The following is a 17683-nucleotide window of genomic DNA, read 5'->3' as shown; positions in this document are numbered from 1 at the left end:
GGTATATGTATCTTTTTGAATTATGATTTTTGTTTTTCTTGGATATATCCCCAGGAGTGGAACTGCTGGGCCATATGGTGGTTCTATTTTTAGGTTTTTGAGAAATCTCCATATTATTTTCCATAGTGGGTGCACCAATTTATATTACCACCAACAGTGTACCAGGGTTCTTTTTTCCTCCAAATGTTTGCCAACATTTGTTATTTGTGTTCTTTTTGATGATCGTCATTCTGACAGGTATGAGGTGATGTCTCACTGTGCTTCTGATTTACATTTCCCTGATATTAATGATGCTGAGCAACTTTTCATGTTCCTGTTGGCCATCTACATTTCCTATATGGAAAAATGCCTGAAGTTCTTCTGCCCATATTTTAAGTGGGTTGGTTGGTTGTTTGCTTTTTAATTGAAGTACAGTTGATTTAAAATGTTGTATTAGTTTCTGGTGTACAGCATGGATGGACTTGGAGGGCATTATGCTAAGTGAAGTAAGTTAGACAGAGAAAGACAAGTACTGTAAGATACCACTTACATATGGAATCTAAAAAAAATACAACAAACTAGTAAATATAACAGAAAAGAAACAGACTGACAGATGTAGAGAAGGAACCAGTGGTTATCAGGGGTAAGAGGGAAGGGGAAGGGGGAGGTGGAGAATTAAGAGGTACAAACTATCAGGTATAAAATAAGATACAAGGATGTACTATACAATATGGGTACTATAGCTAGTATTTTATAATAACCATAAATGGAGTATAACCTTTAAAAATGTGTGAATCACCATACTGTATACCTGTAACATATAATGTATATCAACTATAGTTCAATTATAAAAATATGATATTGTAAAATAGATACATAAATTTTAAATGGTAAAAATAAATAAATAAATAAGATACAAGTACTCTGTAAAATGTAAAATGCTAAACATTAGGCATAATTATTATCATTTTAAATGCAAGACCTCAGATACACAAATATGTAAAAGTAATTGCAAGAGGATGTGCATCATACCATTATTTGCAACAGAAAAAAACTGGAATGACCTAAAAGTAAATATCATCTCAATATTATACTGCAAAATTCTCAATGGATACACAAGAAACGTAAGTGGAAACTTATATACACTACTTTAACCTTTTTTGTTGCTGTTGTTTTGTTTTGGGGAGGGTAATTAGGTTTATTTATTTATTATTACTTTATTTATTATTATTTTATTTAATAGAGGTACTGGAGATTGAATCCAGGACCTCATGCATGCTAAGCACACACTCTACCACTGTGCTATACCCTCCCCCCTACACTATTACTTTTCAAACTTACCCTTACATACTAATTAATTACTTTTATTATAAACAAAGATAATATTTACCAATTTAAAAATCTATAATTTTCCTAAAGAATTCTGTATTTGTTTGTTTGTTTGTTTGTTTGTTTGGTGGGAGAGATGTAATTAGGTATCCTTATTTATTTTCAGAAGAGGTACTGGGGATTGAACCCAGGACCTTGTGATGCTAAGCATGCACTCTACCACTTGAGCTATATCCTTCCCCCACAAGTTCTATACTGTTTTACTTAAAACCAAGTATAGTGAAATATTTATGCTATGTAAAAAAGTGAAAGTTTACCATGTATTCTGAAGGAGCCATAAACTCAATAGTAGCATTTTGAACTTCAGGTCTTCTGTGAGGTTCTCCATAGACTCTGGTCAAAGGGTTGTACATGAATTCTTCAGGAACTATGTAAGTTAACAACATATAATGATAAAACTGAAAGGATTAAGTTTAATACACTTATTAAAGTATATTTAATATACGTGCATTTGGCTGTTTTCTTAATGTACGAATTTATAAATAATTCAATATAGACTAAATATACTTTGATTCTGAGTTCCATTCAGTTTCCCTCCATAATGGCACTCAGTATTTTTTACTTTTACAACTACAATGATTGTGATTTTTCTTTTCCTATCTTCTAATATCCTCTTTGTCTTAATTCTTGGGAAGTTGTTCTAAAATTGTTTGAAAGGAGGATAAAAACTCATTAAATGCCAATTATTTTCTTAAATGCAAGACTAAACTTTGTCTTAAATTTCACAATGGTACAAGGATAGTAACATTTGACATATGAAATGTACAGACTGACTGCCTCTAGAAGGCTCTGGTAAAAATACTTCAAAGGTTAAAGCCTAAAGGTTTGGTGAGTTTCAATAATTAATAAGACCTCTTGGGAACATCAATTGCCTACTGCTTATAATACACTAGTGCTTGAAGACCATTTTCTAAATTATCATTGCATCTGTCTTCCCAGTAACTGTTTAAAAATTCAAATTCCGATATATGCTAAAGGGTCACCACAGCTTATGAAATGGTATGGGCTGCATATGAAAGTGACTTCAACCTTTACAATTTAATTTCATATATTGAAGCACATATTTATAAGATTTTAAAGGTATACTAAACACTATACATACACACATTTTCTGAATTATTTTGGAGTAAAAAGAATGTTTCTTTCCTACCCTCACTTTACTCTACACCTAAAAAAAACACATATAAACAATAAAAATGATTTTTAAAAATATCTCAAGTTCCTCCATTCCCCAATGTTTAATGAAATTTCCTTCTAAACAGAGACCTAATTTTCAATGTGGATATTGGCATACCCTTTTTTCCTCTCTAATCCTAATATAATGTTATTAGTTAGGTAATATTCCTCAAATATAAACTATGAAAGAGTTACTAAGAGAGATTTCCTCCTCCTCAATTACTGAGAAAACTACATTCAACTAACCTTCTAGCACTGCCCACCTCCCTTCATATAGCAGTGAATGAAGCTAATGGCAGCTACTCTGTAGACTTATTTTCTTTCACCCTAGAGAAAAGGCATGGGAAAATTTCTAAATAAAAAAATTTCTTAAATTATAGGCTTAAATAATACCATGAAATATTATGCCAGTTATTATACATTTACTATAATAAATGTAACCAAGTGGTACAAAATAATATCATCACTTTTTTTGCTTAAGAAGTATATAATTATTTATATGTAAGTATAAATGCCCAGAAAAAAGCTAATAGACGTTTATCTCTGCGTGAAAAGATTACAAGTAAATAAGACATGGTTTGTTTGTTTGTTTTTAATTTTTTTGTATGTTTTGGGGCGAGGTAATTAGGTCTATCTATCTATCTACCTATCTAATGGAGGTACTGGGGATAAACCCAGGATCTTGTCCATACTAAGCATGCTTTTTACCACTGAGCTATATATACCCTTCCCCAATGACTGTTAATTCTTAAAGGACAAGGTTTTTTTTTTAAACTTCACATTTGTGTTGTCTGATTTCCCTACAATGCATGTAGAAATGTTTAAATGTTTAAAACAAAACAAAACATACCATCATTGACTCGGTAACATAAGTTACATTTCCATCTTCTTTGATCAAGAAAGCTGACAAAAGGGTTGATGTATGTCCTGCAGGAACGGCATCTCACAATTGTACTGGAGGTAACCACAGGCAATTGCTGAAAAAAACAGAACTAATTTATTAAAGGCAGTGATCATCATGCCTAAAGTTCAAGTAATTAATCCATAACGTCCAAATAATTGTTGGGATATTGTAACACTGGAGGAAAAAAACCAAGGTAGAAAATGTGTCTCCCCCTCAAAAAAAAAGAAAAAGAAAAGAAAAAGAAAAGAAAAAATAGTAAAAAGGAAAAAGAAACAAACAAAATGTGTCCATATCACCCCACAAAAAATTAAGCAAAATTTGTTGATTTTTAAACCCCAGTGATTTTCCTTAGGACCATTCTCATTAAATTTTGCCTTTTAGAAAGTACTTATCTTCTTATTAAAAATTAAAATTGCAAAAACAACATAGTAAATTTACATGTATCTTTGAGATGAATGGCAAAGGAAGGATCAATCTAAAAAAAATGACCAATTAATTAGGAAGTTTCTTCATGCTACATTAACAGGTCACTAAGTTCTCATAAAAGAACTGTCACAAAGTAAAATATGGTTAAATTATATTTAAATATTCAATATGCTCCTATTTATAGCTTATCCTATATAATAAAAGATCTACAGTATTAAAATTTTTAAAAAGGCAATACAATCCTATCACCAAAAGGAGGTTTGTTATGGGTAAGTCACTTAGGTACTGATCTTCTCAGAAGTACATGGTCACATGTCAAGGACCCAGAGTCTTAGGACAATAGTAGAGGGGCTTCTTCTTCTTTTTCCCTTCTTCTTTTTGTTTTTTCTTTCTGAAACAGCTTCTTAAAGCAACAGATTTTACTCCAAGAATTGCAGAACTGGGAAATTGGGTAAAGTCGTTTAATGAGTAAACAATTTACAACTTTTTAAAATAGTATGGTTCATTTATTTTTTTTCAGTACCTCTATTCTGTTCAGTACCTCTTAAATTTTTCAATAATATGTTTATTTTATCTCATTGTGAAAGTGTTTAGTAATCAAATTTCTGGTTGAAATACAAATAAAGAATTCTGTTAATGGTCAAATTCTGAAAGATAGCTCAAATTATTGCACTCATGTAGAAAATTCCTCATCACCAAGATAATTTCCCACAAGACATTTACTTTCACTATTAAAACATACCACTAGGTCTTTAAAAGGATGAAGCAGTAGTCCCAAAGGAAGTTTGGCTTTATTCAGTAAGGCCTGAGTCTGAGGGATGCTAGTCAGCGTGCATCGAAATAACCTATACCAAAGTAAAAATCGTGTCAGTTGTTACTATGATTTCTTTTGGACCAAAAAAGAAAAAGACTTAACAGGTATACATTTTAACATTGGATCAGATTACTAATGAAATAGTTCAATAGGTCCTCACAAATTTTATCCTTTTTAAATATTTAAATCCTTTTTGGAAAGAAAGGGTGCATGGTAATAGCCCTGTTTTATATAATTAAAAGTCTCTTCTAAGCTTGTGTATAAGATAGTCCAGACTATCAAACAACTTATTTTTCTTTAAGTAAATCTAGATTGCACTGGAATTACAAGGTGATGGCCCAAATTTGTAAGTGCAAAGTTAAGTTTATTACTGAAAAGCTCGGTTTTGCTGAAGGTTCTAAAAAGACTATTTAAAAATAAAATTCAATTTATCAGAAAGTCTTCATACACACTTAAACTCACAATCAATTTTAGGAGAGAAAAGAATATTAAAATTATGTTTGGTATGAGAAACAATTTAAAATGAAAGCAGATAAAGAATTATAAGATTCAAATCCCTATACTTTGGACTTTGAAGATATAATGTAGCCACTATAATGATAATGAATATCATAGTCCCATTAGAGCAGATATGAGCAGCTATTAGCTCAGGGGTTACAACCCTATTTCTTGACTTAGAACACTTCAAACATCAAGCAAGCAACTAACTAAGCACTGTTTCCTGCAGGCAGAACTACTTTCATAACTTAATATATTTGTACAACTTGTCCTAACACATGAAGCTCCAAAAAAACGTGGAAAACTTTTACAACAAGTAGAATGTCATATTTGATAAGAAGCACTGTGTGAAGCCTTACTCTGGGTTACAGTTGAGTTTCTGGATGTCCTCATGCAAATTTGGAACTGGAGGCTTCAAAGGTGTTGATGGAAGCATGTTTCTTTCTTGAAGGAGATTGATAACTCTTAGCCCCTCTGGATGTAGACTTAATCCACTCATGCTTGCAGTTAAATGATTAGCACCTAAGGGAGTCTGAAGACATTTAATTTTAAAGTAAGTAGCCTTCAGTTGAAAAGAGAAGAGTATAAGGACTTGGTTACTTAATTTCTCTCTCAATAACAAAACTGTAATCTACTTTCTCTGGTCAATTTTTTGGTGTTAGAGCACGTAACAGAACAAAAGCCTTATGAAATATTCCTTATCATTCTAGTTGGTTAAAAATGTTCATTTTTACCTTCCTAAAACTTTTTCATGGGAATACAGTTTAAACTAAAAGGTAGAACATAGGTTAAAAAAAAAAAGGAAGAAAGAAAGAAAGAAAATAAAAAGTTTACCTGAGTAAAAGCCTGTGGCCCACTTGGGTAATTCAAGGAAGAGAGTGGCATTCCCGTTGTACTAGGTGGTGGTGTGTTCTGATAACCAGGTGGCAAGGAGGGATATGAATATCCAACACTTCTGCTCATTGTGGGATTCTTATTAGTAAGCTGTGGTGTTGCTAGAAACAAGGTAACTTTTAAGTTCTATTTTATACTCCAGAGTACTTTAAATCAACACATAGATCCATTACATTATAGAAATTTTAACTCCACAATCCTTTGAGTAATTTAATACTTTCACTTATCACTTTGGTAAAATAAGACAAACACGAATAACAAAGTAATAGCAATGATTAAAATCTAGCTAATGTGGACTTACAGCTGGAAACACACAAAAATAAATTTAGTATAGTTGATTTCCTTTCATAGCATGTACTAAAATTTGTATTTAGACTAAAATACTAATTCAAAACAACTTAAAATATACTAACTGTTCAACTGATTAAATAAATTTAAAGAGATCTAATTGATCAAAATACTCTACAGTCATAACACAATAATAATGAAGCCAATAATTCCAATTCTGAATGTAAAAAAGCTAACAAAAGATCTAAAAGCATAGAGATAAAAAATGCTAACAGATATCACTGCATGACATAATTATGAAGTTTTCTTCTTTGTTTTCTACAAGGAACACATAAAAAAATCAAAAAACTTTCATAGCATCTCACCCAAGAAGCCACCGCCTTCAATTTCATCATAACTATTGTGAACCACCATAGATCCATTATTAGTATTTGATGGAACACCTAAGAAGGAAGTTTATTGACAATATTTAAATTAGAACAATTATTACAATTTCTGCAAGATTTGATCTAATGTCTAAAATTTAAAGTAACTTTTGAAATGACAAATAGTATAAACCACAGCCCAGGAAAAATATATAATGTGAAAATAAAATTCTCAAACAATGCAAGTTTTTAAATATATAAAATAAAGAATGGTACTTTGTGGAGTTTATAAAGTTATATACTATCTGAAAAATTTTAGCAGTCGTGAGAGCAGCATTAAAAAAACCTCTAAGGAGCAGTACACACTAAAAAAAAAGAATCACCAAAATACATGCTCTTTAAAGACAAAATTATCAGGATAAAAATCTTTTTTTCAAAATATGGAAAAACAGAGTAGAATCTAGAATTAATTTGAAGGTGATACATATTCATTAGAACAACTGCGCTTAAGTCTAGAGAACAACCACTAAAATGAATAATAAAAATTTATCTCTAGGTACCTCTACTATTTATTAGCTCTAATTTAGGTACAGAAGAAACTAAAATTAATGAACAGCATCAACCTCTAGCACATAAGAAAGGTGCTAATTTTAACATTCATTTTAACACCAAATAGATAAGTTTAATAGCTTCAATAAAGTTAGTAACTTCTTTCAAATTCTCAAGACCATCATGACTTTAGCCATGAGTTGATACAGGGGTAAACATTAGTCAAAACTATTTACAGAAACAAACAAACAAACAAAAAGGGCATATTTTTAGTTGGTTAAAAGTTAAAATATTTATTGTAGTTTGATTTTCAAAAATATAATGTGGCAACCAGTGGGACATTGCTTTATCATTTTGTTAGTCATTTTTAACACCATTCTTTTCGAATTATTCACAGGTCAGTTTTTTCCCTACTTGCAATACTAAAAAAAGGAAATGCTAAAAGAAAAAACAAAAACAGTAATATTGATTGTATTGAGTAGTGGGATATGGGCAGTGGTTTTTATCCCTCCTCTTCTGTTTTCCTATTTCAACATCTTGTTGCAATGGTTATATTTCTGCTAAAATCAAATTTCTAATTTTACAAAATATTTTGTTTAAATTAATAAACATATTTTAAAGTTATATCTAAAGACAATGCTTTTAAACATTTTATTATTTATATAAAACATCAAAATGATTGTATATTTGACTTTTTACTTAAGCTCATAAATATTTGTTAATATTTACAATGACAGTGGCAATCAAAATACTGCTTCCATGGAAAAGAGCCTATATATTAAAAGGATAGCTGTAACACCATGTCCATGTTCCCCTCTCGCCTCCATCTCCCAAAAGGCATCTAACTTTATAGCCATGATTTTTAAATCTGCACAGCAACAACAAAAAAAAGTTAACAGCAGTGATCCCAAAAGCTAGTCTACATTCTAGCATAGGGCAGGGAATTCTGAGGAACTTTTTTAAACTCTAATTTCCTAAGGGAATTTAGAATTTCCCTAACCCAAACAACTAGTTTTTCTGAAAAAAATATGATTTGAATGCACAGAATTCAGATGACATTGATCCTTCCATCCTCAGTTAAAACTTTAGGACTAGACTTGGTTTTTGCCATGCTTACCTTCTTGGTTGCTAGCTGAATTAAACGAAGGAGGGGGCACAACTTTATGTGATGATTTCTGAGGAGTAAGGGCCCTCACTGGAGGTGGTGCTCCAGTTGGAGGGGACCCAAGTGGAGCTCCTGGTTGAAAAGTGGTAGGCAGAGGTGGATTCACTAAGGGGGGTGCAGATCCTATGGAAACATTGGTTTTTCACAGGTCACTTAAGAACTTAAGGAAAAAGGCCAAAACAGCCTTTTTCCATATCTAAGTAACTTCCAAATTTATATTTTAATTATAAACTGACAAATTACCAGAAATAAGTTAACGTTCCAGATTAATAGCTTTTTAATTCATATGCATACTTTATACATTTCCAAGTCTCTCCTACCATAATTCTTACCTGTCAATTAAAGAAGTATAAATATAAAATCAGCTTCAAATCACTTACAGAATAGATACAATGCCCTGTTTATTAATTTTTCATTAACTGATCACAGAGTTTCAACAGGCCACATCAAATATTCCAGTAGAAATTAACATGAATAAAATTTTATGAATGCCTATCAATAAGGTCCATTCAATTATCATCAATTAGGTTTAGAGTTAGCTTTCAAAGCATTGTGGGTATTCTAAATCCTCCAAGTTTTATTTCATTTTGCTTCACTTTTATTGGGGATATAACCTGTTAAAACTAGATTATAAATTTGTACTCTTTTCAGTGTTTACCTAATAATAATTAAAACTAGTTTATTTTCAATATTCTCTTAAATACTATGTTAAGAACATTCCCTAGGCTTAAAAATCAGGAAACAATCCAAAGTTTGTGTATAAATCTTATGAAACACTGCTAACCAAGAGGTTTAAAACTACCCATCAAACTAAACTAAGGATGACATGGTATCTTTTCTTGTATCTACCAGTATCTCACTGACTCAGTTTCACCAATTTTCTATTAGGACAGTAAGTTCTGACTTGTATAAAAACATTGTCAGTTACTCCTGGGGAAATTCTTCTATGTGACATGGAAAACTCTGAAACCCATAACCACCCGCTCATTCAAATCAATAATATTGCTTCTACCGTCTCATTTGCCAAAGAGGAGGAACAAAGCAGATAAAATACTGATAAAATTCACGTCATTAAATTTTTCATTCCAAGGTTTTTTTATCCTCTGAATTTGTTAGTGAAATAGGTAACTAATTTTACTTATAATATGCTCTACCTGGGGGGAATATATTATACTCAGTGGTAGAGTGCATGCCTACCATGCACAAGGTTCTGGGCTCAATCCCCAGTACCTCCGTTAAAAAATAAATAAATAAATAAACCTAATTACCTTATTCCCACCCTACCCCCAATTTTTAAAAATATATTCTACCTGTATTTTGTAAACTAAAGGAATAAAGATACCTAAACATGAAATTTTTCAATACATTTCCTCAATACTGTTCAATTCTCCAGGGCCAAATTGAAAAACGATCTCCAACAAGACTGATCAGTGCCCTGTTGTCAAAAGTGAAGACAAAGATTACTGCCATGTAACTCTCTTATCAAACAAGCACATATACATTCTATGGCAATATGGACAAGTTAAAGGAACAAAAGGGCAAGGTACATTAACAACTCAGCAAGAACAAGAATGCATGATACATCTGGCCACAGAGATGTAACAACCTAATGTTTAACAGAATACAAGTGAGCTTATAGAGATTTTTTCACAGCTTTAAGAGGAATATTCTTGAATCCAAAACATGCTACATTTCATAAAACAGACATTATTTTTTCAACCTGAATGAGTCTTATTTAGAACACTAATAGCTAGAGTTTCAGAATCTGCCTTCTGAGATCCCTAAAGTTAATGTAAGGATGCTAAAAGGTGGCCTCTTGGGGAAAAAGTCAGAGAATTTTAATCTGTGAACTAGAAACTTAGAATAAATTGGTTTTGAGATCAATCAGACACCTACTATAAATGATGGGTTAAAAAAACAGAGGTAAAAAATATTGGGAATTTTTTAAGAGATCTCATTAAGAAAAAAGAAGAGTAGTCATACATAAGCTAATAAATGAACCTAAAAGAAATGTATCTTTTATACGTAAACCTTGTAAGGTTTTAGCACCTGGTTGGTTATGTCTCTTTCACCACATCTGTGCTGCAATCAAGGCTCTCTAGCTGAAGGCCTGTTATAGCCAAAAAAAAATTTCAGATAATTGATCATGTGCATTTTAATAAGAGGCTACACCTACTCTTAAATAGTTTTTAAATAGTACCTTTTCCCAAACTGTTTTCTTGTGGCTTTGGGCAAATTATTCAAATCTCACACTTCTTATCTGTAAAACATACTGCTGTAAAAATTGAGTCAGGTTAACATGCATAAAAGTTTGGTAAAGTGCTGGAAAATAACAATAGTCAATAAATGTACCTATAATTCTTAATAATGAAGTGAATATTCATTAATTTAAAGTGATTAATGCTCACTCAGTGTCAAATGAATAAGAATAAAGGTAACAGAAGGGTTTTGGTTCTAACAATTTTGGGTCAGAAGATAACTCCAAAGAAACTAAGTTTCTAGAAGCAGCCTTAGTCTAATTTACAAGGTCAAAATACATTCACCAGGGCCAATGGCTAGTCAAGAAGCTAAGAAACACAGTTTCAGCAGTTAACGAACTACAAAACTAAGTGTATGTAGTATATAGATGCAGAAATACACATGAATATATAAAAAGGTAACTACTGATATTACTATTTCACCTGGAAGCTTTTACTAGCTCATTTCCTTGAGGATGTCTGCTGAGCTGAATCAACCTGCAGATCCCAATACAGAATTTGAAATGCTTTTCAAAGAAACACTATTGATGTTAATAAGCATATATGACACAAATTTTAATAGCAAAAAAGGAACAGTGAAATAGTTAAATGAAGCTACTTTTGAAATAGATATGACCAAATACTGACGTTAAAAAATAAAATGATCTTGGACGTCAGTCCAAGAATACATAGCTTTCTTCCCAAACTCATGTACAAATTCAGCACAATTCCTATCAAAATCACAGCTGTCTTTTTTTTTTTTTTTTGCAAAAATCTACAAGCTGATTCAAAAATTTTTATGGAAATATAAGGGACCCAGAACAGCCAAAACAATCTTGAAAAAGAAAAAACAGTTCCCAAATTCAAAGCTTACTATGAAGTTACAGTAATCAAGATGTTTGGTACTGGTATAAAAAGAGACATATAGATCAATGGAATAGAATTCAGAGTCCAGAAATAAACCCTACATTTATGATCAAGTGATTTTCAACAGGGTGCCAAGATCATTCAGCGGGAGGAAGAACAGTCCTTCCATCAAATAGTCCTGGGACAACTATATATTCACATGCACAGAATGAAGTTGAATCCCTACCTAACATCATAAACAAAATTGACCAGACCCCTAAACGGAGGAACTAAAATTATCAAACTGTTGAAAGAAAACATAGAGATAAATATCCATGTGCTGCTTTCTGACCAAAGATGTGCTCAAAAACACTCCTTACTCCAAAAGTGTTGTCTGTTTTCACCTGTCCCTCCAGGATCTGATGGTTTCTGGAGTGAAAAATTGTCTAAGCCATAATAAAAAGATAAGCCAAGCCTCAGATCAAGTCCAAAGAGAGACCACAGGGACTGAGCTTCCCTAGAATACAAGATGGAACCCCATTAATAAAAGTAATGGACAGTCCTTAAGGAAGTGTTCTGCATGCACACCTGAAACTCTGAAATACTATGGGTGACTCAAACAAACTCAGAGGATACCTTCAAAGGAAAGAAGCAAAGCAGGAACAATCCATGGTTTTAAGTTAACTCAAAGGTTAAAGAAGTAATCTATTTAAAGATTAACAATGATTTTAAAAAATTAATGGCCTTCCATACAATTTTAAGGTTGAAATGTTAATTCAAACATTTAAACAAGCAAAATTTTCCCATTTCTACATTTTAAGCACTCCTATAAGAACTCTACCTGATTTCATGAAGTTGTTTTGAAGTGAAGTATCTCCAGAAGAAACATACTGATGACCTGTCAAATTTGTATTCCCAGACATGGTTGGTTGGGATGATGCACGAGGACAATGGTTTGTCTGTGACGGGTAGTTATATTGCCAATTCAAAGGTGGTGGTAAGTTGGTTCCAGGAAGAAAGCTACCAGAAGGCATTGGTGTAGCAGCTGGGTTCTGAGAAGTAGGTAGTGGCATTTGGGGAACAGGACCACTACGGATTGAAGATGTCATTGGATTAGAAGCCACAGGTGGTCTATAAAGAGTCTGTCCAGGTCCCTGATAATTACTTAATGGAGAAACACTCTGGGAACCACCATAGTTAGATTGTTCAGAGACTGGATTCAAAGTCTTTGCTGGTATTAGGTGAGGGTAGGATCCAGGAAGCTGAGAATTATATCCTTGGCTCACTGAGACTTGTGAAGACATCAGTGCATTTTGGACAGGACCTTCCAATGAGAGGAGGAAAAATCAGTCTTAAAAACAAAGCAACACTTAAAAAAAATACAGTAAAACATATGGTGCTTTTACAATGCAATAATAAAAAGAAAAATAATCTAATTAAAAATGAGCAAAGGATTTAAACAGACATTTAAATATACTTCCCAAGAGGTAAACAAATGGCCAGTAAGCACACGTTAAAATGTTCAACACTGTAAGCCAGTAGAGAACTGCAAATCAAAACCACAATGAGATACCACTTATACCAACTAGGTTGGCTAAAATGAAAAAGATGGAAAATAACAAATGTTGACAAGGATGTGGAGAAATTGCACCCTCATACATTGCTAGTGGAAATGTAAAAATGGTGCAACTACACTGGGAAATAATTTGGCAGTCCCTCAAAATGTTAACATAGTTATCATATAATCTAGCAATTCCACTCCTAGTCTGCATAAGAAACTTGTATGCAAACATTCATAACATCATTATTTGTAACACCCAAAAAGTAGAAACCACCCAAATGTCCATCAGCTGATAAATATTTGATAACAAAAGGGGTATATCCGTACAATCGAATATTATTTGGTTATAAAAAGGAATGACGTACTGATGACATGGTACAACACAGACGAATCTTGAAAATTTTATGCTAAGTGAAAAGCGTTAGTCACAAAAGACCATACATTACATAAATTATTTGTATAAAACGTCCAGAATAAGAAAATCCACAGACACAGAGGTAGATTTGTAGTTACAACAGCTGGGAGAAGGAGGTAATGGGTAACTGCAAATGGGTATGGAGCTTCTTTTTTCGGGTGATAAAAATATTTTAAAACTGATTATAGCAATGGTTGCAAAATTCTGTGAATACACTAAAAATCATAGAATTGTACATTTTAAAGCTATTATTTTAAAAAATCTCTAGAATTACCACTTCTCTACTCAGGAATATGCTATCATTTCTGTCCATAAAACCAGACTATAAAAAGAAATAAGATGAATATTTTTAAAAAGATGTCACTCATACAAACTTAATTTCTTTGGACTTTTTACATTAAAAGATATAAAAAGAAAATATTTACCTTCTAAGTATACCCCCTCATTCCATACAACCAGTGTACGTATCATCAGCCTAATCTGAACCCTTTTATAAACTACACTGTTTATACAAACATGCATATGCATACACACAGAGAGGTAGGACTGGGTGGCCTACAAAAGCATATACACATAAATAGTTTGTAGCTGGGAGGAGGGAGTTAGTCTAGGCATTGCTCTGTGAAACAAAAAATACAGGTATCCTTTCAGGACAAAAGAAATAGATCCAAATGCGTTAGCTGCAGCACTGTCTATAATAGTGAAAATCTCGAAACGAATATCAATCAACAGGAAACCGAATAAATAAACTGTAATTAGCCACACAAGGGACTAATTATCAATAAAATGAGTAAACCAGATGTACATCTATCAACTGGGATAAACTACAAAGAGAATATTAAAAGAAAAAAGGGAAATTATAGAGAGAAGGTTTCTTATAAACCTTTCTATTATGAAAAATTTCAGACATACACAAAATTTAAGACCACTTTATGCAGTCTCCACACACAAAAAAGTGAAATGTTAGATTTTGGATTGACATTTTTATGATAGAAAGTTTTTCCACTTAGAAACATGATATATCTCTCCATTTATTCAAAACTTATTTTATATCTTCCAATTATATTTCATTTTTTAAATAAAGATGTCTTATACCTTATTTAAATTAACTTGTTGCTAGTCTGTAAATTTTGTAGTCTGTAAATACTATGAATAGAACATTTACTTTCATTTCTAACTAGTTAAAAGGCTATTATTCAGAGTACCATAAATGCCCAATTATAACATAAGATATTCCTCAAAAAATATTTCTCAAAAAAGAAGTCACCTTACATGAGTCTCTACAAAGGTTCTCAATGTGCACAAGAATGCTTTATCATAGTGGATTAATACTTCTTCAAACAGTGGGTACAATCATTAATGATTTATGAAATCACTGAGTTACAAACTATATTTTTGTAATGAAATAGAAGTAGTTAAGAATGGAAAATATCACAAGACATTACATGTAATAAGGGCAAGTACTGTGTGGTTTCATTATAAATATATAAATATATGAATATATGTACTAGATCACTACTTAAAACGTATTTCTTATTGTACATTATAGTGAAAGTCTGAAAGCCACCTGACCAACTGATAACTTTGCATCGTCCCTTATCCCTCTATGATTTATTCCCTACACATCCTACCATCTTTTAAAACATGGATCATATCAACTCCCTACTCAAAACTTCCAAAGTTCTTATCTTAGCTTATACATGATCCTCTTCATCCCTGGCTTCCTTTCTGGTCTCATTTCCTACTTTCTTTTTTTTTTAATACTGAATATTCATTTTATTATGAATGCCAGGATAATACATATGTTCTTTCTGATCTGGCAGTTAGTATCCTGCAGTCTTCTGATTCTATTTGTTTCTTACTTGTTCTCTAAGCAAATGTTGGTATAAAGTCAAATTTTTCTTTAAGATTAGCTTTAACATAGGTTATGTCAACTCAGAAAAGTGGCTAATGTCTTGAACCATAGATTCATTAGATTTATCTTTGTCATATTAATTAAGTATGACTCTTTTCTCGTTAGGCTGTTCCTGTCCTAATTTGATTTTACTATTAGTTAATAATTTCTTCATCTGTATAGGCCAAGGAGTCTTTTTATCTGATATCTCTAACTCTGGAAAGATGTCTATGCAGGCTGTGCTTAGGCCAATTTGGAGCAGTGTGCAATTCCAAACACACACACGCCTTTACAAATCTACCTTATAACAATTTACTACACAATATAAAACTGCTTAATGAATAATTTCCAATAAAGGCTGAAAACCCCTTTTAAATATGTATTTATAATGGAACCCCTCTTCATTGAGTGTGGTAAGGTCACTATGTAAACTGACACTAATTACCCTATTTAATGGCCAAAGGCCTTTACTAGCAAGCTATTCAAAGAATTTCCTACTACTCTTCCTCTCTACTCAGCTCCAGTCAAGCCCAAGAACACTCTTCCCCCAGATAATCTCACTCCATCTCTTCATTCAAGCTTCTCTCAGATACAGTCTCCTCAAAAAGGCATTGCCTGAACACCATATCTAAAATAACTCCTCCTTCATTTTCTCCCTCTCTGCCTTATTTTTCTTTCTAGTGTTACCTGACACTACGTTATTTATTTATAGTCTAATTCACTGTAATGTAAGCTCCATGGATGTCGGAACTTTCTTTGTTGATTCTTTGTTGATTACTGTATTCTCAGCAACTAAAATGTACCTATCATATAGCTGGTACTCGGTAAGTATCTGTTGAATGCCTCAAAGAATAAATATTATAGCACAGAAACTCTCTTACTTTGAACAATAAGGTACTATTTGGGGAAAAGTGAGAATCGACTTTAATAAAGGCCAGTTTCAATTTCTATAACTGATCACTTGATGAAATCCCTTAAAATAAAGGTAAAGAAATTATTGCACGGTACAGCATCATAATGCTGGATATTCTTGTAAGCAAGACTTTTAGATAAGCTAAAAGACAAAACAGTCTCTCTCCTGGAAAATTCAGTCCTAAAGACATTAGGTGAGGTAAGCATTCGCACTTAAGGAAACTGAAATTGAGTAAGGGGGCAGCCCCAGAAATGGAAGAATGGTTACATACAGGGGAATTGTCAAATAAATATGTATGAGATAATGGAAGAAGTCTCTCATTTCTCAGAGAAGGAACTCACAAATAAGGAAAGAGGAAAAGAGAATGAACCTAGTGGTGGTAGGCCTGCATCAGAGGTTACAATTGAAACTCATGGATTTCAGTGTATATATAGTTAGATTCCCTAGCTCTGCCTGCTAAGACTGAGAGCAGAGACATTCTAATAGCACTAATCTCATCTAGTACTGCGATCCTGGTTTTTAAACACCATTCTCTACCAAAAGGAATCATGGCTGATTCCTGAGCTTGCAAAGTACAAGGTAAGCCTTCAATATCTCACTGTGCCAGAAAGCAAGGAAGTACCCAAGAATGATGAGATATGACAAGAGGACACTGAAGACAGCTTGAAGGGGCACCCACAGGCCAAATGTGACGTTACATAAGCATCAAAATAAACAATGATAATAATGGATTATCACCCACTGAATAAACAGTCCATACCAATAAAATAAATGAAAAAATTAAAAGTCTAGAAAGGAATGAGTTATGTACATAGTCTCAAAGTATATCTCCACAAACAATTGCAAAGGGAAAAGGAGTAACTTTATCATGGAGAAGCTTGGCAGACACCACCTCAAGTGACCCAAGTGAACGTCATTAATAATGGAAAAAAATGAAATCATGTGCCACCTGATGAGATGCAATGAGAAGTATCTCTTCTGTAACAGTCCTGCCATAGTGCCTAATCTGAATCTAATCATGATGAAATATCAGACAAGTCTAAAATGAGAGATATTCTACAAAATAATTGGCTTGTAATTTTCAAAAGCATCTAGGTCATGAAAGTCAAAGAAAGACTGAGAAACTGTTTCAGACTGAAGAACAATCCAGAGGCACAATTAAATGCTAAATGTGATCTGGACTGGATTCTTTTGCTATGAAGCGTTTTACTGAGACAACTGGTGACATGTGAATGGGGTCTGAGAATTAGATGATAGTAACGTATTAATGTCAATTTCCTAATTTTGATAGTTGTATTGTGGTTATTTAGGAAAACTTTCTTATGTGTAGGAAATAAAAACAAAGTGTTTGAGAGTGATGGAACACCATG

At 32.6% G+C, this 17683-nt stretch overlaps 1 protein-coding gene across 3 annotated transcripts in view; it reads right to left on the bottom strand.

Moving 5' to 3' along the window:
* The window catches only part of SEC24A (SEC24 homolog A, COPII coat complex component), a 62064-nt gene that overhangs the window by 30791 nt on the left and 13590 nt on the right, over positions 1-17683 (bottom strand). For 2 of the 3 annotated variants that reach the window (XM_074360690.1, XM_074360688.1), the window contains exons 2-9: positions 12372-12854; positions 8400-8570; positions 6734-6811; positions 6021-6181; positions 5546-5718; positions 4617-4719; positions 3395-3521; positions 1626-1735 (exon numbers count right to left, since the gene is read on the bottom strand). In XM_074360690.1, coding sequence (XP_074216791.1) covers positions 1626-1735; positions 3395-3521; positions 4617-4719; positions 5546-5718; positions 6021-6181; positions 6734-6811; positions 8400-8570; positions 12372-12854 — 1406 coding nt within the window. The remainder of the gene's footprint in view (positions 1-1625; positions 1736-3394; positions 3522-4616; positions 4720-5545; positions 5719-6020; positions 6182-6733; positions 6812-8399; positions 8571-12371; positions 12855-17683) is intronic. The other variant, XM_074360689.1, reaches the window with a different exon arrangement.

This window comes from Camelus bactrianus, chromosome 3 (assembly GCF_048773025.1).
Source record: "Camelus bactrianus isolate YW-2024 breed Bactrian camel chromosome 3, ASM4877302v1, whole genome shotgun sequence".
Lineage (NCBI taxonomy): Eukaryota > Metazoa > Chordata > Mammalia > Artiodactyla > Camelidae > Camelus > Camelus bactrianus.
Note: the sequence above shows the minus strand (reverse complement) of the source record. Positions and strands in the feature narration are given on the sequence as shown.